The following is a 25,557-nucleotide window of genomic DNA, read 5'->3' as shown; positions in this document are numbered from 1 at the left end:
CTAGGAGCTAAACCGGGGGTGGAATTGGGGGGGGGGGGCGGAGAGGACACCCCCATCTCTCTCCCCTCTTCCCGCTCCCCCTCCTCCGCCGCCCCGCAGCTGCCCCGGGGCCGGGCGGGGACCACAAGGTGCCTTTGCTCGGCTGCGACCAACGACCAGCTGGTGCGGCGTTCCTGCTCGGGGCTCTCCGGCCCTGGGGGGGGAGGGGGGGGTCTATCAGCCCTGCACCCCCTCCCCCACCAAAGGATGCCGGGTTGAGGACAGGTGCGCGGAGCCCCAGGCGGAGGAGGTAAGCCTCCCACCCCCTGGGGAAGGGAGAGGGGGGGAGGCTACGGTTGGGGAGGGGGGACGAGGATGGGGGACTTGAAACTTTGCGCCTTGGTAGGTAGACACCTAAGACCCCCAACACACACACACACACACACACACACATACACGAGTCCCATCTCCCCCCCTCCCCGGCTACGCAGCGGACAGTGGCGAGGTAGGGTGCCGGGCAGCGCCGGGAGGTACATCGAGGGAGGGGATGGGATGAAGAATTGAGAAGGTCGCTGTTCTGGCAAATTGAGGCCGCCCATCCCCTCCTCCTCTTCTCCCTTTCTCCACGCCCGCGGCGGCCGGCATAGCCCCAAGCCTCCGCTTTGTTAGCGGTTGCAGCGGGCGATGGAGGGGGGCGGCGGGGGGGACGGGTTGACTTGGGAGCCCCAGGCAGGTGGCACGGTATAGCGGGAGGCTGGGGCGGGAAATTGGGGGATGTGCGGTAAAAAGAGGGGCGCTGCTGGGCGGGGGGGGGGGGGGGAGGCAGTTAAATTTGTGTGTGTGTGTGTGTGTGTGTGTTAGCGGGTGGGGGGGAAGCGAGGGACTCCTGCAGCCTCCGGGCCCCGGAAGCCCCCCCCCCCCCACCTCCGCTGTACCCGGGTCCTTTTTGGATCCGGATCCCCCTGGCCCAGGAATCGGGATTCGGATCTGCTGCTCCCCGAAATGAGGGGGGGAAGGCGGCGATGTTGGGTGCGCGCCCCTTCCCTCCCCATCTCCCCCCCGCTAGGAAGAGGAGACAAAGGGACAAAGGGAGAAACCATCTCCGGCTTCCCGAGTAGGAGGGCCGGGGCCGGGGCCGGAGACGGGGCCGGATCGGGGGGGAAAACCGTTCGGACGACGTTGATGTTTCCCCCCCTCCCCGCCTCGCCCCGCCCGGCCCGGAGAGCGATGATGGGGCGGGCAGGAGGGAGGGAAGCAGCCGGGGCCTCCCGCCGCTGATTGGTCCCCTGAGCCGAGGAGCTCGGTCACGTGGGGGCAGGAGGCGGCTGCACGTGTGCGGCGGTGCGATGGGGACAACTTGATGGCTGAGGATGCCAAGTGGTCCCGCAGATGGGGAGGGAATGGGTCCCCCGTCCCCTTCCCCCAGCTCAATGCAAGGGGAGAGGAGGAACCGGCAGGCACTACCTCCGGCTCCTGAGAGAAGGCGGAGGGAGTACAGGCTGTTTTTTCTAGCCTCCCCTCCTTCCATCGTGGGGACGGGACCACAATTTGAACCCGATCCTCCTGCGTCCCTCCGACGCCCCACCCCTCACACACACACCTTGGGAACCCTTCGAGGACTCACCTCATTGAGTTGTCCTTATGCCCACTTTTGCTGGGGAGGATGGGCAACCTCCTCAATGGACAGGGATCAGAATAATAATAATAATAATGATGATGGCATTTGTTAAGCGCTTACTATGTGCAGAGCACTGCTCTAAGCGCTGGGGGAGATACAAGGTGATCAAGTTGTCCCACGTGGGGCTCACAGTCTTAATCCCCATTTTACAGATGAGGTAGGCTCAGAGAAGCTAAGTGACTTGCCCAAGGTCACACAGCAGATATGTGGTGGAGCAGGGATTCGAACCCATGACCTCTGACTCCAAAGCCCGTGCTCTTTCCACTGAGCCACGCTGCTTCAGAAGGCCCCTCTCCTCTCCCCCTCAACCCTCCAGAACTGGTCCCTCACGACTCCCGCTTCTGCTTTGCCTCTGAAGCTACGTGCCTAGCAAGGGGGTATGGCTGAGGGATCAGTCAGATCTAGCCCCCCGCTTCCCCTGCTGTATCTGTTCTTGTTCTTGGTGGATGGATAGGGCATTTGTGGCCTGGTCTACACTTCAGCCAGGGAATGGGGGGGATGGGTTGGGAGAGAGGTGAAAGGTTTGAGCATCCTTAGGCCTGGTGCAAATGCTGTAATCTGGATCATTTCCCTCAAGTGCTCCGTGATTAAGGCTAGATCTACCCAAACTTAAGTAAAGAAGGGGTGTGGGGGAAGAGGAGGAGGCTGAGGAATCTTGCCATGAGTTGAACCCTTATAGTCCGCCAATCTGGATTCTTCAGGCCCATCCAAAACTCCAATTTTCCCGTTAGCTCCCCACAGCCCCACTTCGAATTCTACAAAATTGTCTCAACGCTGTGGTTCCAGATGGAAATTTTTAAGATGGGGGAAGGGGATCACAGAAGAAGGGTAGGGTGACCCTGCCTGGGAAGGAAGGGGGGAGTAATAATAATTATAGTACTTTTTAAGCTCTTACTGTGTGCCAAGCACTGTTCTAAGCACTGGGGTAGATATAAATTGATCAGGTTGGACACAGTCCCTGTCTCACATGGGGCTCACACTCTTAATCTTCATTTTACATATGAGGTAACTGAGGCACAGAGAGGTGAAGTGACTTGCCCAAGGTCACACAGCAGAGAAGTGGCAGAGCTGGGATTAGAACCCAGGTCTTTCCGACTCCCAGGCCCGGTCTGTATCCACTAAGCCAAGAGGAATAAGGATCATAAGGAGAGCAGTTGGTGGGAGAGTCCACTGGAAGAGTCCCACCTTGGCAACCTCTAATCCCTGTCTTGAGCCATGTCCCCTTGAGACATGACCCCTGCCATGCATCTGGGCTTTGCATGACCAAAGTGTTGGGGTGCATAGTGCAGGGCAGCCACTCCTGATCTGGCTCAGGCATAACAGGGAGGAGGAGGAGGAGGTAGGGGAAATCAATCAATTAGTAGTATTTATTGAGTGCCTACTGTGTGCAGAGCACTGTGCCAAGTGCTTGGGAGAGTACAATGCAATAGAGTTGGTAGACATGATCCCTACCCTCAAGGAGTTTACCCAATCTAGCATGGAAGACAGAAACTAAACTACAGATAGGAGGAATCAATAAGGTATAAAGATCTGTACATAGGTGCTGTGAGTACCTAGGTGCATAAGTGGTACAGAAGGGCTGAAGTGAATATAAACTGTGGAGGAGATTTATGGGGATGAGGGGGGGAGTGGAGGAGGAAGAGAGAAGGAGATGAATGGTAATGGGGAGGGGGAAGAGAAGGAGGAGGAAGAGATGGATGGGGAGGGGAAAGGGGGAGCAGTCTGCTCCTGGACAGAGGTCAACCCATCCCTCCCCCTCCAACTTTCCCCCATCCCCTGTGGTCCCCTCGAATTGTTCAGGAAGGACAGCTGGGGCCCAGAGAGAAAGGGGGGCAAGAAGGAGTTGGGGTGCAGGCACCTTGCATGCTTTCTAAGGCGAGTGTTGGCTTATGGGCCCGGGCACAGGAGGAGTACCCACCCACAGCAGGCACGTGGGTGCTACTGTGTGCAAGAAGATATGCGAGTCTTCCTGCGGGTGCAGGAAACGGGCTTTTCTCTCTCCTCCCCCTCTCACCGTGCAGATAAGAACCACTCCCCCGCCACCCCAAGGAGGGCTGGAAATGGAGGAGAACTGGGGAGGGGAGGAGGGAGGAGGCGAGCCCTGGAGCGCAGCTCATGAAGCTGAAATGACAGCAGAGGAGGGCCTCAGAGGAAATCCATCCCAGCCTGCAGGCACTCTAAATAAGGCCAGTGGCTCTCCCATAGCTCCCTGAGAGACGTGCGTGTGGACAGCTCCCTCTCTTTCTTTCTCCCTCTGGATTGGGGCGAGGGGTCGTTAAGCAGGAGGCTGCGGAGGGGGACATTGAGGTTGGATATGGGCACCTCTGCCTGAACTCTTTCCCCAAAATGGTTGCTCTTGAAGTGGGGGTAGGAGGAAGGGGGAGGGCTGCCCACAGTGTCTACCCTGAATCCCGCCTGCTGCAGGTGGGTCCTGTTCCTGGGAGGGAGAAGGGAAGGAACAGCTGGTGCTAGTCCTCAGATTCCTGATGCTTCCCACATCCGCCCCGTGGGAATTCCTTGGCACCCTGCAGGGGTCCGGTTTCCGCTTTCATTGTCGCCATCGTAGGCATGTGCCCAGCACGGTGCCTCCCATCAGTCAGTCAACAGCATGTCCTGAGTGCCCTGCTTTCCGCCTCCTCCAATGCCACCCCCAACCATCTCCCACAGGTAGCCGGTCAGAGCCCTGGGCTGGGAGCTGGGGGCAGGAACCGAAAGAGAAGAAAACCCCGTCCATGCCCCCAGAAGGCCTGACAGCCTGATGGGGGAGAGACAGGAGATACTCTGTACTGGTTCTGTGGGGAAGGATGGAAGGAAGAGGCGAGCTGGTCCCTGCCCTCAGAAAGAGAAGAGAGCGGTCCTTCTCCCTCACACCCCCATCTGAAGAAAACAGAGCCCTCTGCCTTGAGGAACTGATCATTTGGGTGGGGAAAGAGAGAGGGAACAAGACAGTCACAAAGCCAGACCCGTCTGACGGTCGGAGGGAGTCTCCCAGATGCATGTTCCTTTGGGTCCCTGATCCTTGCCTCAGCAGGGCAGAGGGCGGGAGCAAGGGGGGCCAGGACTCCTAGGGAGGTACTGATGGGTCGACTCTGACGGATTGGGAACAGCCAACAGCCAGAACGGAGCCGAGGAAATCTGCCCGCCCTGCCTCCATGATCCCTAGACCCCCATCTGCAGCATTCCCTTCCTCTCCCCTCCCCCTCCTCCCTCCACTTGACTTTGGAGATTAGGTCTGCTGGAGGCTTCTCCTGTTCCCTGGGGCCAGTTTGACCTGGCCTAGGTCAGGAGCAGGAAAGGGAGCTGTGGGGAAGGATGGGGAAGAAGTTACCGCTCTTCTCTCCTCATTCCCACTCCTTGCTCAGGAGCGGAGACATGAGAACTCATCCCTGATTGCCTGTCAACTTGCTCTTGAACAGGATCCCTGTGACAGAGAGGCTGTTGGGTCGGGGGTGGGGAATAGGGGCCCACTTGGCCACTGAAGCCAGAGTTCATCCCCATCTGTGCCTGGGGGTCTCGAGCTGAGAGAACATATTTCTCTTTCATTACCCAGCCCCCATTCATCATCTCTCCGCTGGGGAATGTCCAGATAAAGTGCCAGTAAATTAGAAAGTAAAGTGTTAAGAAAACAATTTGGGAGGCCGTGAGCAGCAGGTTATTAAAAATCTTTCTTCTGGTCATCGACCACGGCTACCAGACCACACAATCATCCCCTTCTCCTCCCAAATAGAGCCCACTCTTAGCCAAGGTTAGAATCAATCAATCGATCAATAGTATTTATTGAGTTCCTGCTGTGTGCGGAGCCCGGCACTAAATTGGAACTTGCCTGGGGGGGGGAGGGGGGGGGGGAAAGGGAGGGAGTGCTGGCATTATAGGAGGATCCTGGCTGGAGTTGAAGGACTACACTGCCCAGCATGCATTCTGCCCCCTTTTCTGCCAACCATGATTGTGCAAAGGGGCCAATCCCCTAGAATAAAAGCGTTTAAGTTTAAGAAGCGTTATCCCTGGGAGTGAGGGAGAGCACTGTGGGGGCCTTCCGTCCCCCAGAGCCCCCAGACTGGTGGAGGAGACAGAATGGGAGCCTCCCCTGTGAAGAAGCAGTGTGGCCTAGTGGAAAGAGCCCAGGCCTGGGAGTTAGAGGAGCTGGATTCTAATCCCGGCTCTGCCACTTGTCTGCTGTGTGACCTTGGCTAAGCCACTAAATTTCTCTGTGTTCCTCATTCACCTCATCTGTAAAATGGGGATTAAATTCTCCTCCCTCTGATTTGGAGTGTGAACCTCATGTGGGGCAGGGACTGAGTCCAATCTGATTACCTTGTATCTACCCTAGTGCTTAAATTAGTGCTTGATACATAGTAAGCACTTAATACCATAAAAGAAAAATCAGCATGGCCCAGTGGAAAGAACACAGGACAGTACCACTTGCCTGCTGTGGGACCTTGGACAAGTCACAGCTTCTCTGGGCCTCAGTTTCCTCACCAGCAGGATTTAATACCCATTTTCTCTCCCCCTTATTCTGTATCTACCCAAGACCTAGCGTGGTCCTGGGCACATAGTAAGCAATTATTATTATTATTATTATTATTGTCATTCCTCTGGAGTCCTTGGTCTGTTTGGGTCAATTTGAGGGAAGGCAGGCCCACAAGCTGCTGAGAGTTTAGAACTCTGGACTCACAAACAATTGAGCCACGTGGAATAGCACTGTTTCCTGCCTCAGGGAGTAGGAGTATCAAAGCCTGGCCTGTAGCAGATGCATATCCCAGGGCTCAGGCTCTTCCGCACTCCTGGAGCTGGGGGCATGGAAGTGGAAAGGGTCAAGATCCCCATCACCCTCCTAACCTGGGACCTGTGGCTTCTTGGCCCAACCCGGCAGAGCTAAAGTTGGTCTTCCCCAGAGGTCCAGAATGGCCCAGAACCTTGCCGGTTCCCCACCTCACCACAGCCTTGCTCAGGCTGGCCCAGCATTCTGTGGCCCTGTCTGCTGCCAAGTCCTTCTTCTAGTCTAACCTGAATCTTTCCTGCTGCAGTCTTCGCCCTTTCCCACTTGTTCTGCCTTTCATGGCTTCCCTCTCTTCCCTGCTCCAGCCCTCCCTCAGGATCCAACCACCAACGTGAGATCACTTGTCATCCTTCCAGCCCCACTTCTGGCTCCGGTTGACTCACCTTGGGGTCCGCTGTGACCTCAGGGTCTCTTCCCCCCGGGGCGTTTTCTTTGCCACGAATTGTTTTCTCCATGCTGGAAGCGGATTCCCTTCCATCCCCAGCATCCTCCTCCCTCTTTCTTCTGACGTACCTCCTGCCTGGTAGGGTCGCTGCCAAGGAGTTGGGGGAGGAGAGCAGAAGATGACCATGGGCCTGGGAGACTTTTTGTGCGTGTGTGCGTGTGTTTTGGGGGCTGCTGGGTTGTTTTGGTAGGGTTGTTGCAGAGGAGGCAGTGAGGGGGGCCTGCTTAAGAAGATGAGAACTACCGGGTTGTTACCGTAGGGTTGCTCTAGGTGTAGAGGGGAACCGCTAGGCTGTTATGGCCCGGTTGCTCAAAATCAGTCTAAAGACAGCTCCAGGAAGGCTCTCCTATTCTGGCAGACAGACAGGAGGTGGACGTGAGGGAGGAAGGGGCCGGATTCCCTTTTCCTCCCAGCTCAGAACACTCAGATGATCCTTGTAATGAGCTTAGGTGGGAGCAAGGGAGCAAGAGAAGCAGCGTGGCTCAGTGGAAAGAGCCCGGGCTCTGGAGTCAGAGGTCATGGGTTCAAATCCCAGCTCCGCCAACTGTCAGCTGTGTGACTTTGGGCAAGTCACTTAGCTTCTCTGTGCCTCAGTTACCTCATCTGTAAAATGGGGATTAAGACTGTGAGCCCCCCGTGGGACAACTTGATCACCTTGTAACCTCCCCAGTGCTTAGAACAGTGCTTTGCACATAGTAAGCGCTTAAGAAATGCCATCATTATTATTATTACTGTCCTCTCCACTCCTCTGGCCACTATGCAATCCCCCCAAAAGGGACCTGAGGCCCCAGCAGCTACTGACCGTTCCCCCGTAACCACCCTCACCCGCTGTACCTCCACCCCATCTTCACCCGCCCCCGCACCCCATCCCGCCAGCCTGGCCCTCTTAATTACACGTGCGGGGTAAATGACACTTTAATTTCCTTTAAACGATTCGCTGAGCGCTGCAAGGGCGGTTCTCCTCTCGCTCGTGCTCTCTTCCTAATTGCCAAGTAGCTGCCGCTGGATTTGGTCACCGACGTGCACCATTTCCAAATGGTGAGAGACGGTAATTAAAATTAATTAACCGGGGATCGGGCCGGCTGCGGCGTACCGGAGCGCAAGCCGGAGGGCGGCAGCTTCGGGGCCCGCCCCCCTGGGCCTGACCCAGCCTCCTCAGAATAGCCCCACCCCTTTCCCCATCACAGTGCTCCCCCCACTCTGCTAGCCCCCCGAGAGGAGGGGCCGGTGTTCCGGAGAGGCCTATGGAGCCCCCCCCTCCCATTTTCCCCTCTAAAATGAAACAGCCCCGGCTCACTCCATCCTCCCTGGGGAGCAGGAGACCCTTCTCTGGGTCTCCTGGAGGCAGCTGTAAGCAGAGCTGTAACTAGATGCCAAGGGCAGGGGGAGGAGGAGAGGGGCAGGGCAGGGTGAGCGATCCTCCTCACTATAATAATAATAATGATGGCATTTATTAAGCACTATGTGCAAAGCGCTGGGGAGGTTACAAAGTGATCAGGTGTTCCCCAGGGGGCTCACAGTCTTAATCCCCATTTGACACCCACCTTTGCTGTCTGGTCTCGTTTGGTGTTATCAGCCCAGAGAGAGAGAGAGGAGGGTTAGGAAGAAGGTGGTAGAGGCCAAGAGCTGGAAGGGACCCTCTGGGTGGGAAGGGGGTGGGGTGGGGGGTCACCCGATCTAATCCCCTGTCCGAGGGTGGGACCTCTCCTAGTCCCCCTTGAAATGGGGGCATGGGAACATGGAAGAGAGGGGTGATCTAATGCCAACGGGAATGGGTTGGAGACCACCGGGGAAGGACTTGGGGAGCCAAATTCTCTCCCCATCCTAGGCCTCCCTTCCCTTCCCCCTTCCAGCAGGCCAGATTAGCAGGCATCTTCCCGGTGAACAGCTGGGGGGGGGTATCGGGTTTGCAGGTGACATCATCAACCCATCTGTTGGCGGGGGGGGGGGGGGGGGGGAGAAGGCAGCAGGCGTCTCTTTGGCTCCTTTTCATCCCCTTGCCCCCCTCACCCTTCCTCGCCCCCTTTCAGGCCCTCATCTTTCGTCTCCCGGTTTATTCAGATGTCTCTTTGCTGGGCTTATGGAAGGGGGAGGGGGTGGAGAGCTTAGACTGGAGACCTGTTCTAACCTTCCTGGGCCCAAGGCAGGGAGCTGGGGAGGGGCAGGACCCCGGCAGAAATGGTTTTAGGACTGGGTAAAGGGCTGACAGGACTCTTGGAGAGGTGGGGGGATTGCGCTGCCCCGGGCAGGTGCCAGGCCGGGATGGTGGCGGGCGGCCAGGGTCGGAGTCCCTGGGGCAGCAGGCTGGCTAGGCGCTGGGCTAAGTGGCCCCAGTTAATTAGTGTCACAGACCGCCACAGGGAAGCAGGATCTGGACCCAACCACTGCTAGCTGCATGCGGGAGCGTTCGACACTACGGGGGGCTGGGCCGGGGAAAGAAGGAGGGGATGTGAGAGGAGCTTGAGGAAGGCCAAGGAATCATCCCGGAGGGGGAAGGGGCATACCCGCTCCCACAGACACATTCCCACTGATACATTCATGCACGCACGCGTGCTCTCTCTCTCTCTCTCTCTCTCTCTCTCCCGTTTCCCCATCCCCTTCCTTCCCAAGGCTTTGCTTGCTTGGTATTTCTGGGACCGGACTGAGCTCCAGGCGGCTGAATTCAGATGCTTGCAGAGGGCAGGGTGTTTTGAGGACAGGAAGGGGGCCCAGGGGAATGGCTTCTGGAACGGGCTCCATTGCTGGTTTCCTCCTGCGGGAGGCCAGAAGACATAAAATTCTCAAGGGCCCGCACTTAATAAATGCCCAGCCACCATTATCAGCAGCAGCAGTGTGGTCTTAGTGGAAAGAGCCCAGTCCTGGAAGTCAGAGGACCTGGGTTCTAATCCCAATTCCACCACTTTTTTTTTTTTAATGGTATTTGATAAGCTCTTACTGTATGCCAGGCACTGTACATACAAGCTAATCAGGGTGGACACATTCCACATCCCACATAGGGCTCAAGGTCTTAATCCCCATTTTCCAGATGAGGTAACTGAGGCACAGAGACATTAAGTGACTTGTCCAAGGTCACACAGCAGACAAGTAATGGTGCTAGGATTAGAACCCAGATCCTTCTGACTCCCAGGCCTGTGGGATAGAGATCCACTAGGCCACGCTGCTTCTCACTTACCTGCTGTGTGACCTTGGGCAAGTCACTTAACTTCTCTGGGCCTCAGTTTCCTCATCTGGAAAATGGGGATTCAATATCTGTTCTCTCTCCCACCTAGACTGTGAGCTCCACGTGAGACAGGGACCGTGACCACTTGATTACCTTGTATCTACGCCAGCACTTAGCCCAGTGTTTGACACATAGTACGTGCTTAACAAATACCACAATTATTATCTGAAGCAGTGTGGCCTAGTGGAAAGAGCATGGGCCTGGGTTCAGGGGACTTGAGTTCTCACCCTGGCTCCTCCACTGGTCTGCTGTGTGACCTTGGGCAAGTCACTTAACTTCTCTGTGCCTCATTTTTCCTCATCTGAAAATAGGGGCTAAATACCTGTTCTCGCTCCTACTTAGACTGTGAGTCCCATGAGGGACAGGGACTGTGTCCAACCCAATTATCTTATATGTACTCCAGTGCTTAGTACAGTGTTGGCACCTAGTAAGCGTTTAACAAGTACCACAATCATCTTTTTCTACTCCTCCTCCTCCATGCTCTCCTCTTCCAAAGCCCACATTCTCCACCAACCCAACTGTCTCCTGGTCAGAAAATCCAACTCCTGTTCTGGATCTTGGACCCTAACCCTTCTCACCACTCAAAAACACTTGCCTTCCTTCCCTTTCTTACTGCTCTGTTGCTCATCTATGACGTTTCTCCCCTCTGTCTTCCAACAAGTCCAAGTCACCTCTGTGCTGAAAAAACCTTTTCTGAATCTCAGAAAGGTTGTGTCTGACATGATTAACCTGTATCTACTCTAGTGCTTAGCACACTGCTTGACACATAGTTAGTGCTTAACAAATACTATTAGTACTGTTAGTAATAAAAACATTTATGGTACTTTTTAAGCACTTACTATGTACCATGCAGTGTTCTGAGTGCTGGGGTAGATACAAGTTAATCAGGTTGGACACAGTCCCTGTCCCACGTGAGGGTCACACTCTTAATCCCCATTCTATAGATGAGGGAACTGAGTCACAGAGAAGTTAAGTGATTTGCCCAAGGTCACACAGCAAACATGTGGCAGTCAGGATTAGAACCCAGGTGTTTCTGACTCCTGGGCTCACGCTCTATCCACTAAGCCATGCTGCTTCACTTGTATAATACTCCAAGTATTATACCCATAGCTCTCCTTTCTCTCTGCCAACACTCTTTTCAATGTTCTACTGTCTGGTTTGTTCCCCCTTGACTTTTCTGAGACAGGCTCATCAGAGCTTGTTTTGGGCCAAGTCTAATAGGTGCTGGCTGGTCCTAATTTTCCTGGACTCCTCCGCCGCTTGAGACACTGATTATTCCTCAGTTTCCTCTGCTGGTTCTTTTTCTTGTCCTCACACTAGAGCTGCAGCTGTCTCACCAAGCTATTCTGTTCTCCTTTTCCACTCACTGTCTCCTAGAGCTCATGGAAGCAGCATGGCATAGTGGATAGAGCATGGGCCTGGGAGTCGGAAGGTCATGGATTCTAATCCCGGCTCCCCCACCTGACTGCGGTGTGACCTTGAGCGAGTCACTTCACTTCTCTGTGCCTAACTTTTCCATCACAGTCAACACCGCCGCCATCCTCCCTGTCCAAGAAGCTCGCAACCTCGATGTCATTTTTGACTCCTCTCGTTCTTTTACCTCCCACATCCAGTCTGCCGCTAAATCCTGATGATATTTTTCCTCCACAATATTTCCACCCTTCTGGCCACTACCCTGATCCAAGCTCTCGACACTTCCTGGCTGGACTGCTGCCTCCGCCTCCTCACTGGTCTCTGTGCCTCCGGCCTCTCCCCTCTTCAGCCTGTCTTTCCCTCTTCAGTTGCTCAAATCGTATTTCTTCGCTCTTCAAACACCTCCAGTGGCTTCCAATTGCTTCAGAACATAAAACAGAAACTCCCGACCGTTGGATTCAAGGCTTTGCACCAGCTGTCTCCCTCTTACCTATTTCCTTCCTTCTGTCCCCTTGCTACACTGAAACTCACACTCTTCTCTCCTCCCAAGCTAACCTCCTACCTGAATCTCTCTCTCAACCCTCCCGTCTCTGACCGACTGATCAGGGTCTTTCCCTCCATGGACCGTCCTTTCCCACTTTCGGTGTCCCCGCCCCTAAAAAAAAAAACAAAACCTCCTCCAGGAGGCCTTCCCTGATTGATCCCCACCCCCCTCCTCTCCGTATAAATTAACACTTGAAAATATATTAGTCAGTTTCTTTGGGTATACAAGTGGATATAAACTAATCGGATTGGACACACTGTTTGTCCCAAAGATGACTTACACCCTAAGACAAGCAGGATGGCCTAGTGGATAGAGTACGGGCCTGGCGGGGTCAGAAGTACCTAGGTTCTAATCCCAGCTTCACCACTCATCTGCTACGTGACCTTGGGCAAATCACTTCACTTCTCTGTGCTTCAGTTACCTCATCTGTAAAATGGGGGGTAAGACTGTGAGCCCCATGTGGGACAGGTACTGTGTCCAACCCGATTTGCTTGTATCCACTCCAGCGCTTAGTACAGTGCTGGGCACACAGCACTTAACAAATACCACACGTATTATTCTAAATGTATTCTACTTATTTAATTGCCTATTTTTATTATTTTTATGTCAGGTCTGACTCCCTTACCTCTTGTATATTTGACAGTTTGTGCCTGCTTGCCTCCCCTATTAGATTGTAAGCTCCTTGAAGGCAGAGCCAGTATCTTTCACTATACAACCTAGTACAGTGCTATGTACCCTGTAGATGCCCAGCCCAGTGCTCTGCCCTCTTTAAGCACTCAGTACAATGCTCTGTAACGAGTAGATGCTCAGTAGGGTGTCCTGTATCCAGGTAGGCATTGTTGGTGCTAATGCTGCTGATAATGACAATTGAATCGATCGATCGATCTATGGTATTTATTGAGCACTTGCTGTGTGCGGAGCACTGTACTAAGCTCTTGAGAGAATACAATGTAACAGAGTTGGTAGGCATGTTCCCTGCCCACAAGGAGCTTACAGTCTTAGAGGGGGAGACAGATATTAATATAAATTATGGATATAATAATAATGGCATGTGTTAAGTGCTTACTACATGCAAAGCACTGTTCTAAGCGCTGGGGAGGATACAAGGTGATCAGGTTGTCCCATGTGGGGCTCACAGTCAATCCCCATTTTACAGTCGAGGTAACTGAGGCACAGAGAAGCTAAGTGACTTGCCCAGGGTCACACAGCTGGAATTTGGTGGAGCCGGGATTTGAACTCATGACCTCTGGCTCCCAAGGCTGTGCTCTTTCCACTGAGCCACGCTGCTTCTTGATATGTACATAAGTGCTCTGGGGCTAAGGGGCTGAAGGCTGAGGGTGGGGTGAGTAAAGGGTGTCATCGTGGGGGTTGTCATTGAGGGGGTATCCAGCACGGCCTAGTGGAAAGAGCTTGGACCTGGGTTCTAATCCCACCTCTGCCACTTCCCTTGGGCAAGTCACTTCTCTGTGCTTCAGTTCCCTCATCCACAAAATGGGGATTCAGCACCGGTTCCCCCCCCCCCCCCGACTTAGACTGTCAGCCTCATGTGGGACCTAATTACTTTGCATCTACCCCCGTGTTTAGTACAGTGCTTGGTACATAAGAGTGCTTAACAAATACTGCAATTATTATTAGTGTTATCATTATTATTATTATTATTATTACTAGGAGGTATTAGATGCCGTAGGAATGTCACCTGGTAAGGGTTTGTGGGGTAACTCCTCTTCGGTAGGCCAGAGGGACTGTGAGCTGGAGGGGAGGGATTGGAGTCACAGAGTGGTTTGAGAGAAATAACTAATGTCAAGTGGACAAGGGACAGAAGTGTGCGCACGCACACACACACACACGATACACCCGACTTTCAAAGAGGATCCATGATCCAGGAAAGGACATCAGTTCATGGGGTCAGCCCTCCAGTCTAGCCAGCCCAAGAGGGTCTCCTGCAGGGGCACCAGGACCGAAAGGAAACAGAGTCGGCGTGACGGGAGTGACTGGGGCTGGGCGGCATTAAACTGGGAGGCGGATTTTCCCTAGAGTTTTAAAAGGTGCGAGAAAGGGATGGAGGGAGTAGGAACAGGGTTTGTTGAAGAGACGGGAAGGAGGCGGATGCGAGGGAGGCATTCCAGGTGGGAGGAATGGAACAGAGGCAAGAGGATGGCGTATGGAGGGGAGTGGCAGAAGCGGAGAATGGGAAGGCTGGATCAGGGTGGGGCCAGAGGGCAGTGACCTCGTGTACAACTGCCTTGGCCCCGTAGCAGGAAGGGGAGGAAGCTGGGGGGGGGGGGGAGGAAGCTGGGGGGGGGGGGAGGGCAATCCATGAAACCGAAAAGCCACATTACTCACAAATCCTGGAAGTCCTGGGGAGGCAAAAAAGCCAGGAAGGAAGACAGAAGCTGCTATTTATACTGGCAGGCGCCTCCCCACATGCCCCCCCCCCCATGCCTGTACACACGCAGAGGGGTTCGTGTTTTTCCTGTTTCCACACTTCTCACTCCCTGTGGGTGTTTTTCGTCTCTCCAACCCGGAACTCACACTGTAGCATTGACTCTTCCACAACCATCACCTATGGCCGTTCGGGACCCAGACTGAGGATTCTTTGAGTGAAACCCCCCTCCCCTCTCCCCCCGCCCCACAGGGCTCCCCCGTACTCTGTCAGGGCTTCCTCCCACCTGCGGCAGGCGGGGATTTCCCCAACCCCCAACCGTCAAGAGTCTCAAAGTCCCCAGCTTCCTACGCTCGGCAGGAATAATCATAACCATGGTATCTGTTGAGCGCTTACTATGTGCCAAGCATTGTAGTAAGTGCTAAGGGATGTTTCTCTGCTGGAGTCACTCCCACACACACACCAACCCCGAAATTCCCTAGGTTCATCACTGCCACCATCCTGTCACCTAAAGTTTCAACCCCCCGAAGCTGTGGGAGTCAATCGGGGTTCTGCTCTCCGGCCCTGCTGACCACTGGGGCCGGTAGCTGGGCACGGCTAACTCCTCACTTGGGAGCTCCACCCCGACACGGACACGCAAGTCACACGGCGTCCTCTCGGAAAAAAACAGAAATGTTTTGCTAAAGCTAAGGAGAGCTGGTTCCAGTACTAGAGTAAAATCATAAGCAGCAATGGGAAGTGAACGGGCTCACAGCAGTTAACAAGGTTGCAGCAGTACAAGGTCAAAGGAGCATAAAATCCAATCCAGTTACAAACCGCGAATCTCTCCCTGGATCCAGACCACTCCCTGAGCTAGGATCGGGATGCCGTAAATCTTTCCAAGTTACTTCTCTGTCCCTGGGCCTTAGCTCTGGGCTCAGGACTTCCTTCAGTTTCCCCACAAACCCTCCTGCTACCCAGCTTAAGGTTCACTGGTGTTCCATACCCCCTAGCCCCAGTTCCCAAACCGGCACCGGTTCGGCTGCTACATTGTCGTCATCAGGTCAGGGGTCATCCCCTTTCACCTGTCTCCTTCCCTCTCTAGGCCGGGGGTGGTTTTCCAGTACAGTTCAGGTCTGATGGTTCACACATCCCAGAGAGAGACACCAGCCCTCAGAGATCTCTGGCCAAACCACCCCAAAGGGTATCCACTGCATGTGTGATGAGAGAAAGGGGTAGGGTCAAGCTAGCTGTATGTTGTGGCAGAAACAGGGACCCAAATTTAGGGTCTTCCCGGCCCCACTTGGACACTCTCTGATCTGGTTGGTGACCCTGCTGAGTGAGGCTGTGGGGACAACAGTGGATTCTTCTCCACCTCTGGACCTCTGAGCCCAGGGCTACCAACTCCCACTGCCCCCACAGAGTCACTACCCACGTGGTCGGGTGGGGTTAATAGCGGTAGTGATGGCGGTGGTAGTTGTGATAATAATAATGACAATAATAATAATAACAGCAACTGGTATTTACTAAGCTCTTACTATGGGCTAGCTATTTAATCAATCAGTGAGAACTTACTGTTTGCAGAGCACTGTATTGAGCGCTTGGGAGAGTACAGTAAAGCAGAGTTGGTAGCCCACAAGGCGCTTAGTGGGAGAGACAGACATTAAAATCAATTACGGCTATGGACATAAGGGCTGTGGGGCTGAGGGTGGGGTGAATAAAGGGTGCAAAGCCAAGGGCAAAGGTGAAGCAGAGGGAGAGGAAGTAGGGGAAATGAGGGTTTTAGTCAGGGAAGGCCTCTCGGAGGGGATGTGCTTTTAATAAGACTTTAGAGTTCCCTCTTGGTGCAATGCATTGTACTAAGTAGTTGGGAAGTAGGAAACAGAGAAGTGACATATTCCCTGCCCACAAATAGGGGAGTCGGATATGAAAGCCTCTTAAATCTCTCTTCAGCTACTTGTCCATTATCAACCAGGTTCCCCACATCCCAGTTGGGAACGGGGGTACTTTGGAGGGGACTAATAGGATCCTTGGCCTTCTGGGCCTAGGCGTGAGGGCTGGACAGTGTGCTGAGTGGACATGTTTGTAAGACCATGTGGGCATCTACGTATTTCTGGCAGGTGTCTGGACATCCACGTGTAAATTGAAGGATGTGATGTGTGTGAATGTATGTGTGTAGGGTGGGTTTGTCTGTGTATCTGAGCATGTATTCGTAAGCACGTATATACAATTCTGGGTTTGTGACTACATCTCTACACCTGTGTCATGGTATGAGGGTCTGTATTTGTGCATGGGAATGTGTGTGGGTCTGTTTGATGTCGGAGTGCGTGGTGTATATGACTACATTTGTATATGGGGATGGATGAGAGTGCAGGAAGGCAGAATAATAATAATAATGGCATTTGTTAAGCACTTACTATGTGCAAAGCACTGTTCTAAGCGCAGAATGTGTTTGTGGGTGGGGGGTGTAGGAGTGGATGTGACAGGCTACTACAGTGAGGAAACAGAAGGAAACTGCAGCATGAGGGAGCACGGTTAGACCCAAGGCAGAACTTTCCAGCTGTTCCGGGTGGGGGGGGGGCGGATCAGACACTGGCAAGGACAGCAGGAGAGGATGTGAAGTCTCTGCCCGGGGCAGTTTTTGACTACAGAACTCCCCCCTGCATAGTGGAGGCAGGGCATTGGATTGAATGACCTCTTGGGACCCTTTCTTCTCAGGGAATCCTAGGGTTTGTTGAAGAGATTTGAGGGGGGCGGTTGCCAGGGAGGCATTCCAGGCGGGAGGAATGGAACAGAGGTTTTAATTCAGTGCTGTGTGCAGAGCACTGCACGAAGCTCTGGGAAAGAAACAAACCTCGCTGTGGGCAGGGAATATGTCTGCTTGTTGTATTGTACTCTCCCAAACTCTTAGTACAGTGCTCTGCCCAAAGTGAGCGCTCAATAAATACGACTGAATGAACGAATGGAACCCAGAAGAGTACAGTCTGTGGACACCCACCTGGAATCAGTCTCCTTTTCTGGTTTGTTTGACTCCTCTGGCTCTTCCGTGTCTCTCTGTCCCTCGGCTGGAAGGAGCGGGCTCTGGCCCCATGGCCACTGCACCACTTATGGCCAGTGCGAAGCCGTTCTAACCCTTAGCCCGAGCGAGCCCCCGCCCCACAATGCTGTCTCCCACTCCGAGCAGGGAGTCCTCCCGGCCCTGAGCTTGCTGGAGCCGTCAATTCCTGGATGAGAGGGGCGGGGAAAATGGTCTTTAATCCCGAAGTCGGGACGGGGGATGGGAAAAGGGGACTGCAGGGGGGGGAGCGTGGGGGGCTGATCCCCCCACATATTTATTACTCTATTTATTTATTTATTTATTTATTTTACTTGTACATTTCTATCCTACTTATTTTATTTTGTTGGTATGTTTGGTTCTGTTCTCTGTCTCCCCCTTTTAGACTGTGAGCCCACTGTTGGGTAGGGACTGTCTCTATGTGATGCCAATTTGTACTTCCCAAGCGCTTAGTACAGTGCTCTGCACATAGTAAGCGCTCAATAAATACGATTGATTGATTGATTGATTGATTGATCCAGAGGAGTTGGAGAGGAGGGGGCGGATGGGCAAGCAAGGAGCCTTACCCCAAGCGGGGGCATATTTGGGTTTTGCGGGGGTCCTGGGAACAGATCCTGCCGGCTCAACCCGCTCCCCACCGGCTGCAGCCCCTGGGGGTGAGGTGGGCCGGCTGGAGGCCGAGGCCTTCCCCCTTCTTTTCTTCCCCCACCTCCCTTTCTCTGCGCTGGCCTTCCTTGGCCTCCGCCCCGGCCCCCATTGCTGGGCTTCGGAGCAGCTGAGCGCGGAGAACAGGTGGCGCTGGTCAGGCCCTTCGCTCCACTGCCCCCTGCAGGCGGCCCTCGGGACTGCACCCCCCCATCCTCTAGTCTCTCCCCACTGACCCGATCTTGCTCTCCTCCCCTCTTCTCCCCCTCCTCTCCTGTCCTGTCCTGCCCTGTTCCCCCCGCCCCCACAGCACAGCCGGCCACCCCTGCCCCCCAACTCCGGGACACCATGCGTCCACCCGGCTCCGTGCTGCTGCTGCTGCTGCTGCTGCTGCTGCTGCTGCTGCTGCTGGAGACAGGGGAGACACTGTTCCCCGAGGAGCCGAGACCCATCAGCGTAGCCCCCCAACACTGTAAGCGGCGAGGGAGCTCGGGTTGGGGGGAAGACCCCGGGACTTGGGGTCCCTCCTACCTACCTACCCCCCAGCCTACTGACCCCTTTGCCGCCCTCCAGACCTGAAGCAGTACCCCGTGTTCGTGGGCAGCGGCGCCGACCGGACCGAGGGCGGCGCGGAGCCGCTGAACATCCAGCGCATGTTGCGCGTCAACCGGACCCTCTTCATCGGAGACAGGTTCGGAGGCTGGGAGCGCTGGCCGGGGTGGGGGCGGCGGGGGTCGCAGGCCCCCCTGCCTGATCTGGGCCCTGTCAGAGGCCTGGGACCTTTCTTCCATCCCCTCTCCCCGCCGCCTGAGATCTAGCCTGGGGGGACGACTCCACCTTCCACGGCGGGGCCCCCTGAGGAACGGCAGCGGGGTGACAGGAGGAGTGGAGGGGCAGGAGGCTGAGGGGCTGGGAGAACTGTGTCCCCCCTCTCCCTCTTAATGATCCACACGTACCCCACCCCCCCGCCCCGCTCCCCTCCCCACCAGGGACCATCTGTACAGGCTGGAGCTGGAGCCGCCCCCAGTCGGGGAGCTGCATTATCACCGCGTGAGTGCAACGGGGAGAGGAGGGGGCGCCGGGCGGGAGGGAGGTGGAGAGAGGGAGGACAGAGGGGGAGTGGAGAGGGAGGGTATGCAGACACCCCCCCACCACACACACACACACACACACACACACACACACACACGTACCTGCCCGAATTGCCTCCAAGTCCTTCAAATCCTCCTCTCCCCACCTTGCCCCAATCCAGAAGCTGACCTGGCGCTCGAACCAGAACGACATCAACGTCTGCCGAATGAAAGGGAAGCAGGAGGTGAGCCCGGATGGAAGAAGGGGGGCGGGAACTTTGACCCCCCCCCCCCGTCTCCCCCTCCTCCCCCAGCCTCTCCGACCCCCCAGAGGTGGAAACCCCCGTCTTTCTGGCCTGGCCGGGGGGGGGGGGGGCACCCCTACCCTGAGACCAGAGACGTCTCCCAAATGACAGGGACCGCTCTTCTCCCCATTCGCCTCTCTCCATCCTTCCCCATTTCCGTCTCTCTCGATCAATCGGTGGTACTTATTGAGCACGTACTGCGCGAAGAGCGGTGGACGAAGCGCTCGGGAGAGTTCCCTGCCCTCAGTTCCTTCTTCCCCCTCTCCCGCTCAGGCCGAATGCCGGAACTTCGTGAAGGTGCTCTTGGTGCGCAACGCCAGCACCCTGTTCGTCTGCGGCTCCAACGCCTTCAACCCCATCTGTGCCAACTACAGCGTGAGTCCTACCTGCCTTGCCCGCCTACCTGCCCACGTCCCACCGGGGGGCATCTCACCTCCCCTGGGGCCGGAGGGCAGAAGAGCCGGGTGGGGGGGGGAGCAGAGCTGGCACCTGCACTCGTGTGTGGGGGGGGGGGGGCGTTCGAGGGATCTCGTGGGCGGCCCCAGGATCCTGAAGGGAAGGGGAAGGGGGAGGAAGAGTGGGAAGCTGGGGAGGGGAGCGGCTGGGAGTCGGGCTTCTGCTCTGAGGAGGCTGTCAAAGGACTTTCCGATCTCCACCGCCCGCAGCTGGACACCCTGGAGCCCATGGGAGACAATATCAGTGGAATGGCCCGCTGCCCCTATGACCCCAGGCATGCCAACGTGGCCCTCTTCTCTGGTGGGTGCCTGCCCACCCTTCCCCTCCCCGCCCCCCCCCACCCCTTGTGTCCCATCTCCATCGGACCACCTCCCCTCCCCACTCCAAATCCCTCTGGACACTTCAGACTTAGGTGCCGGAGTGTGGGGTGTGGGGAAGGGATTTTGCTGGTCTCTTTTACCCCTCCCTGCTGCCTTGCAGCCGTTCCGTTCCTCCCTCCCCCGTCCCTTCACCCCCCTCCCCCACTACTCCTGTTTCAACTCCCCTGCAGATGGGATGCTGTTCACAGCCACAGTGACTGACTTCCTAGCCATCGATGCAGTGATCTACCGGAGTCTGGGCAACAGCCCTACCCTGCGCACTGTCAAACATGATTCCAAGTGGTTCAAAGGTGGGAGTCCAGGAGCTCCCCGCCCCTCCAGAATAAGAGTCTCCAAGGAGGGTTGACTCTACCCTCCCTCCCCGCCTCCTCTCCAATCTCCTGAGACTCAAGGATTCTTCCCACCACTGACACAGTCCCCGCCTGCTCTCATTTCACTCCCTGAGATTCGGGGGTCAGTTCCTCCCGCTCCCCTCAAAGTGCCCCAGCCTGGCACCATGCCGGGGTCAGAACAAACACCCCTCCAATGCCCCAGCCACTGTAAACCCCCACCCTCTTACTTCACCCCTGAGTTTTGCTACTCTAAGCGTGCCCCAACCAGGCACCACGTCAGAGGCCAGATCCTAATATCCATCCACCCACCCACCCACCCCACCTCCCCCCCCCCCCCCCCCCGCATAGAGCCGTACTTTGTCCACGCGGTCGAGTGGAAGGGGCACGTGTATTTCTTCTTCCGGGAGATCGCAATGGAGTTCAACTACCTAGAGAAGGTGCGACCCCTGAGGGGTTGGGGAGGGGGCACCCGGCTCAGCGGTTTCTCCCTCCTGTGAGAATGACCGGGGGCGGGGAGGGCGGTGAGGGGGGCTAAAATAGGACACAGCCTGGATGGAGGAACCGGAGGGATGGGCAGGGGGCCTCGAGTTTCCCCCTCCTCCCAGCCCAATCCCGTTTCCTCTGTAGGTGGTGGTATCCCGGGTGGCCAGGGTTTGCAGTAACGATGCAGGGGGTTCCCCACGGGTGCTGGAGAAGCAGTGGACGTCCTTCCTGAAGGCCCGGCTCAACTGCTCTGTCCCGGGGGACTCCCACTTCTACTTCAACGTCATCCAGGCCGTGACAGATGTGGTCACCCTGGGTGGGCGGTCCGTGGTCCTGGCCGTCTTCTCAACCCCAGACAACAGGTCAGTGGTGTGGGGGAGGGCTCCCGTTACCCTCCTCCATCCCCCTGGGGGAGGAGGATTAAGACACTTGGGAGCAGCCAAAGTGGGAGCTGCGGCAAGAGAGAACTAGGGAAGGCCCAAGGGAAAGCCTAAAGGTCAGGGGCAGGCCGGCAGGTCCTAGGACAGGGAGGGGGAGGGGGGCTGTAGGATAACCTCCCTCCCCCCCCCCCTTCCCCGCTGCCCCACAGCATCCCCGGCTCGGCGGTCTGCGCCTTTGACATGGCTCAGATGGCGGCGGTTTTCGACGGCCGATTCCGGGAGCAGAAGTCGCCCGAATCCATCTGGACCCCGGTGCCAGAGGAGCTGGTGCCCAAGCCCCGGTGAGTGCTCTTTCTCCCTCTGCTACTCCTCCCCCTTCCTTTTCCTCTTTCATCCTCTCACGCCAGGGTCAAGGGAAAAACTAACCTGTCCTCGATTACCTGCCCCCCCCCCCCCCCCCGAGGGGGCTGGTGAGCCCGGACGATCAGAAGCCAAAGCCCTCATTGTAACCAATAGTGACACTCCCTGGTCTCCCACCCGGCCTCTCCCACTTACTGCTCCCAAGAATGGGTTTTGAAGCTGGGCCCCCTGGGCCTCCTGACCTGCTCCCCTTATGCAGTAGTTGGGGCTCTGTGCCAGCCTGTTGAGAATTCCTGATTGAAGAGTCAGAGTAGAGTTTCTGCCATTCTTCGACTCTTCCATCCTAAGCGCTTGAGAAGAATAGAGAAACACCCCCCCACACACACCAGCACACACGCATACACACCCCACTCACTCCTTCCCCCCTGTAGGCCCGGCTGCTGCGCCGCCCCCGGGATGCGCTATAATTCGTCCAATGCCTTCCCGGACGAGATCCTCAACTTTGTCAAGACCCACCCACTCATGGACGAAGCTGTGCCCTCGCTGGGCACCGTGCCCTGGATCATCCGCACCCTGACCTGGTGAGAGCCTGGACCCTCGTCCTGCCCCTCTCACCGTACCCTCTGGGCTGTCCGGGAATCTCTTCCCTGCCCATGAGTCCCCAGATGGCGGGTATGTGATTCTGGGGCATGGGGAGCTATGAAGAGGGGAGGTTAGGGCTAGGTGGGGTGGGTTTGGAGCCGGGGAAGGCTGGGAGATGGATGAAGCCCTGGGCTCCTCTCCCCCTTCCCACCCCACCCAACTCAGCAACTTCCCCACCCAACTCTTCTCCGAGGGAGTTCAGGAAGTCTGGTGTTTGCTCCAGTGCTGGGGAGAGGGGGGTGTTTGGGGGCACTCATGCCCCTGTGTGGCCGAGAGGCCAGTGCCCACATGTGAAGCCGAGAGAAGAGACCGAGAGACCTACAGACCGTCATAAACACAAAGACACAGACACGGAAAGAGGCGCCGAAACAGAGGAGAAATGTTGAGAGATATAGAGAGGAGAAGAGAGCCAGACAGAGACGGAGTGATGGAGAGAGACAGAGATATAGCAAAAGAAAGGGAACAGAGGCAGATGGAGACGGACAGGGAGCTGGGGCAAGTCAGAGAGACCCAGAGGTAGTCGGAGGGGTGAGGCTGCCCCGTCACTGACTCCCCTGCCTTGCTGAAAGGGGTGGGGCGGGTGGGGGCAGCGTCTCCCCTCGGGTCCCAGGACGGGGGAGACGCCTGTGCCCAGCGAATGCCCGTCCGTGACCCCCCCCCCCCGCCCGCCAGGCACCCGCTGACCCGCATCGTGGTGGACACGGCCGCCGGCCCCGGGGGGAACCACACCGTTATCTTCCTGGGCTCCGACACGGGCGCCGTCCTCAAGTTCCTCATCCACCCCGACCCCGGCCCCGGCCCCCACAGCGTCTTCCTGGAGGAGTTTGAGACCTACCGGCCCGACAGGTGCGGGGAGGGGGGGGGGCAAGAAGTGGGCAGGGACACCCCTCCCCCGGCAGTGGGCACCTTGCCCCTTGGGAGGGCCGCAACTCCTCGCCCCGTGGGCACGACCCTAGCCCCCTGATGCCAGCTCTCTGCAGCAGGCCCTGCCCCCCCCGCCCCCTGGAAGTGCTTGCGTGTGTTGGAGGGCGGAGGGGGGGTTCCCCTCAACCTGCCCCCATCGCCCACAGGTGCGGCCGCGAGAGCGATGCCGGCCAGCGGCTGCTGGGCATGGAGCTGGACCCCGCGGCCGGTGCCCTGCTGCTGGCCTTCCCGCGCTGTGTGGTCCGGGTGCCCGTGGCCCGCTGCCAGCAGCACACGGGCTGCATGAAGTGAGTCCTGGGCCTGGCCCGGACGTTCGGCCCGAGGAGAGGGAGCACGTGTGGCTCTCCGGGAAGGGATGGCGGGGGGCCGATGCCGGCCAGGAGGGCGGGCCGTGGGGGCCGGGCGAGCGTGGGGGGGGATTGGGCCGCTCCAATCCCACCCCCACCCCCCACCCCCCCCTCCTCGGCCCGGCTCCACCAGGAGCTGTATTGGCAGTCGGGACCCTTACTGTGGCTGGATGGCAGATGGCTCCTGCATCTTCCTTGACGCCGTTACCCGGTATGGGAGTGGGGGGGGGGGGGCGTCTACCAGGTATGGGAGTGGGGGGGGGGGGGGGTCTGCCTAAGGTACCGAGTGTCTGACCGTTCCCCCTCGCTTGCCCAGAGCCACCTTCCAGCAGGACCTCTCTGGAGGCGGCGCGGCCCACCTGGGAGACTGTGATGGTGAGAGAGCAGGAGGGCGGGGCGTCCCCGGGAAGGGGCAGATCCGTGCACTCAGGCGTACTTATTGAGCGCCGACTGGGTGCAGAGCACGGTACCAAGCGCTCGGGAAGGGCAGATGCTCCCCGCCCCTACCTCCGCCGTCGCCCCTGTCCCCCCGGGCCGCCGCGGGGGAGGGGGTGGCCTTAGGGGGGAGGGTGACCCCCGCCGCCGCCGCCTCTGCCTCTGTCCCCGGCCCAGGGCTGGTGAAGGAAAGCTTCGTGGAGGAGCCGGCCGGGCTGGTGTCGGTGAACCTGCTGGTGGTGTCGTCGGTGGCCGCCTTCGTCACCGGGGCCGTGGTGGCGGGCTTCAGCGTGTGCTGGTTCGTGGCCCAGCGGGACCGGCGGCGGCTGGCGCGGCGCAAGGAGCAGGAGAGCATGATGCTGCCCCACGGTGAGGCCGCCGTGCTGAGCGTCAGCCGCCTGGGCGAGCGCCAGCGAGGGGCTGGGGCCCGCGGGGGCCGGGCCCCCCCCCAGACCCTCCTGGCCCCGCTCATGCCCCCCGGCTGGCCCAAGGCCCTGCTGCACGGCGACGGCCACCCCCCGCCCGGCCTGGACTCCGGGGCCCTGCCCACCCCCGAGCAGACCCCCCCTGCAGCAGAAGCGCTGCCCCCGGGGCTGGGCCCCGGGCCCCGGAGGCCGGCTCCCCGGCTCGCTGCGGGACGCTCCCGCCGGCCCCCCCCACGGGCGGGCCCTGCCCCACGCGGGCCTCATGGACCCCGAGCCCGGCGTGCCCCCCACCGGGGAGCCGCCGCCCACCGGGGACGGACGCTACCTGCCGGCCGCGGCCGACCTCCCGGTCACCCCCCGGCCCAGCCCCAGCCCCGCCCAGCGCCGGGTGGTCTCGGCCCCCACGGACTCCGACGCCCCGCGGCCCTGGAGCCCCGACGGCGGCCTGCCCCGCGCTGGGCCCCTGCGCCGCACCCGCACCTTCAATAGCGGCGGCGGCGGCGGCCGGGCCGACTACCCCCACCCGCACGCCCACCACCCACTCACGGACTTCGCCCGCCTCCTCCCCGGCGGCCCCGAGCGGACCACACCTCCCGTGCAGTAAAGGCGGGGAGGGGGCGAGAGGGTGGGGGGGGGGTCCGCCGACCACTCCCCCCCCCCCCCACACACTCACACACACACTCACACACGCCCCCCACCCCCGGCCTCGTGTTGACCCTGCCCGGTGGAAAGGTGGCAGGAGGGCATCGAGGCGGGCACAGGAACGAGGGGGGATGCAACGGGTCTGCCGCCTCAGCCCCGGCAGGGACAGGGCTCATCTCGGCCCCCCCCCCCCCCCAATCCTCCTGCTGGCACCTCCGCAGGGCAGCGATACTGGAAGCACAACTGGGGGAGGGTGGG

The 25,557-nt window shown here is 57.8% G+C and overlaps 1 protein-coding gene across 1 annotated transcript; it reads left to right on the top strand.

Moving 5' to 3' along the window:
* The first annotated feature begins 37 nt into the window (after positions 1–37).
* SEMA6B (semaphorin 6B) lies at positions 38–25,270 on the top strand. Its single transcript, XM_038771545.1, is given in 18 exon segments — positions 38–289; positions 18,429–18,590; positions 18,692–18,809; positions 19,108–19,168; positions 19,371–19,433; positions 19,767–19,868; positions 20,159–20,249; positions 20,500–20,619; positions 21,010–21,098; positions 21,289–21,506; positions 21,734–21,865; positions 22,316–22,465; positions 23,199–23,372; positions 23,597–23,737; positions 23,931–24,008; positions 24,114–24,172; positions 24,410–24,795; positions 24,797–25,270. Coding segments are annotated over 17 exon segments (2,571 nt in total). The 5' UTR covers positions 38–289; positions 18,429–18,466; the 3' UTR covers positions 25,262–25,270.
* The last annotated feature ends 287 nt before the right edge of the window (positions 25,271–25,557 follow it).

The sequence above is a fragment of the Tachyglossus aculeatus genome, chromosome X2, assembly GCF_015852505.1.
Source record: "Tachyglossus aculeatus isolate mTacAcu1 chromosome X2, mTacAcu1.pri, whole genome shotgun sequence".
NCBI classification, from domain to species: domain Eukaryota; kingdom Metazoa; phylum Chordata; class Mammalia; order Monotremata; family Tachyglossidae; genus Tachyglossus; species Tachyglossus aculeatus.
Note: the sequence above shows the minus strand (reverse complement) of the source record. Positions and strands in the feature narration are given on the sequence as shown.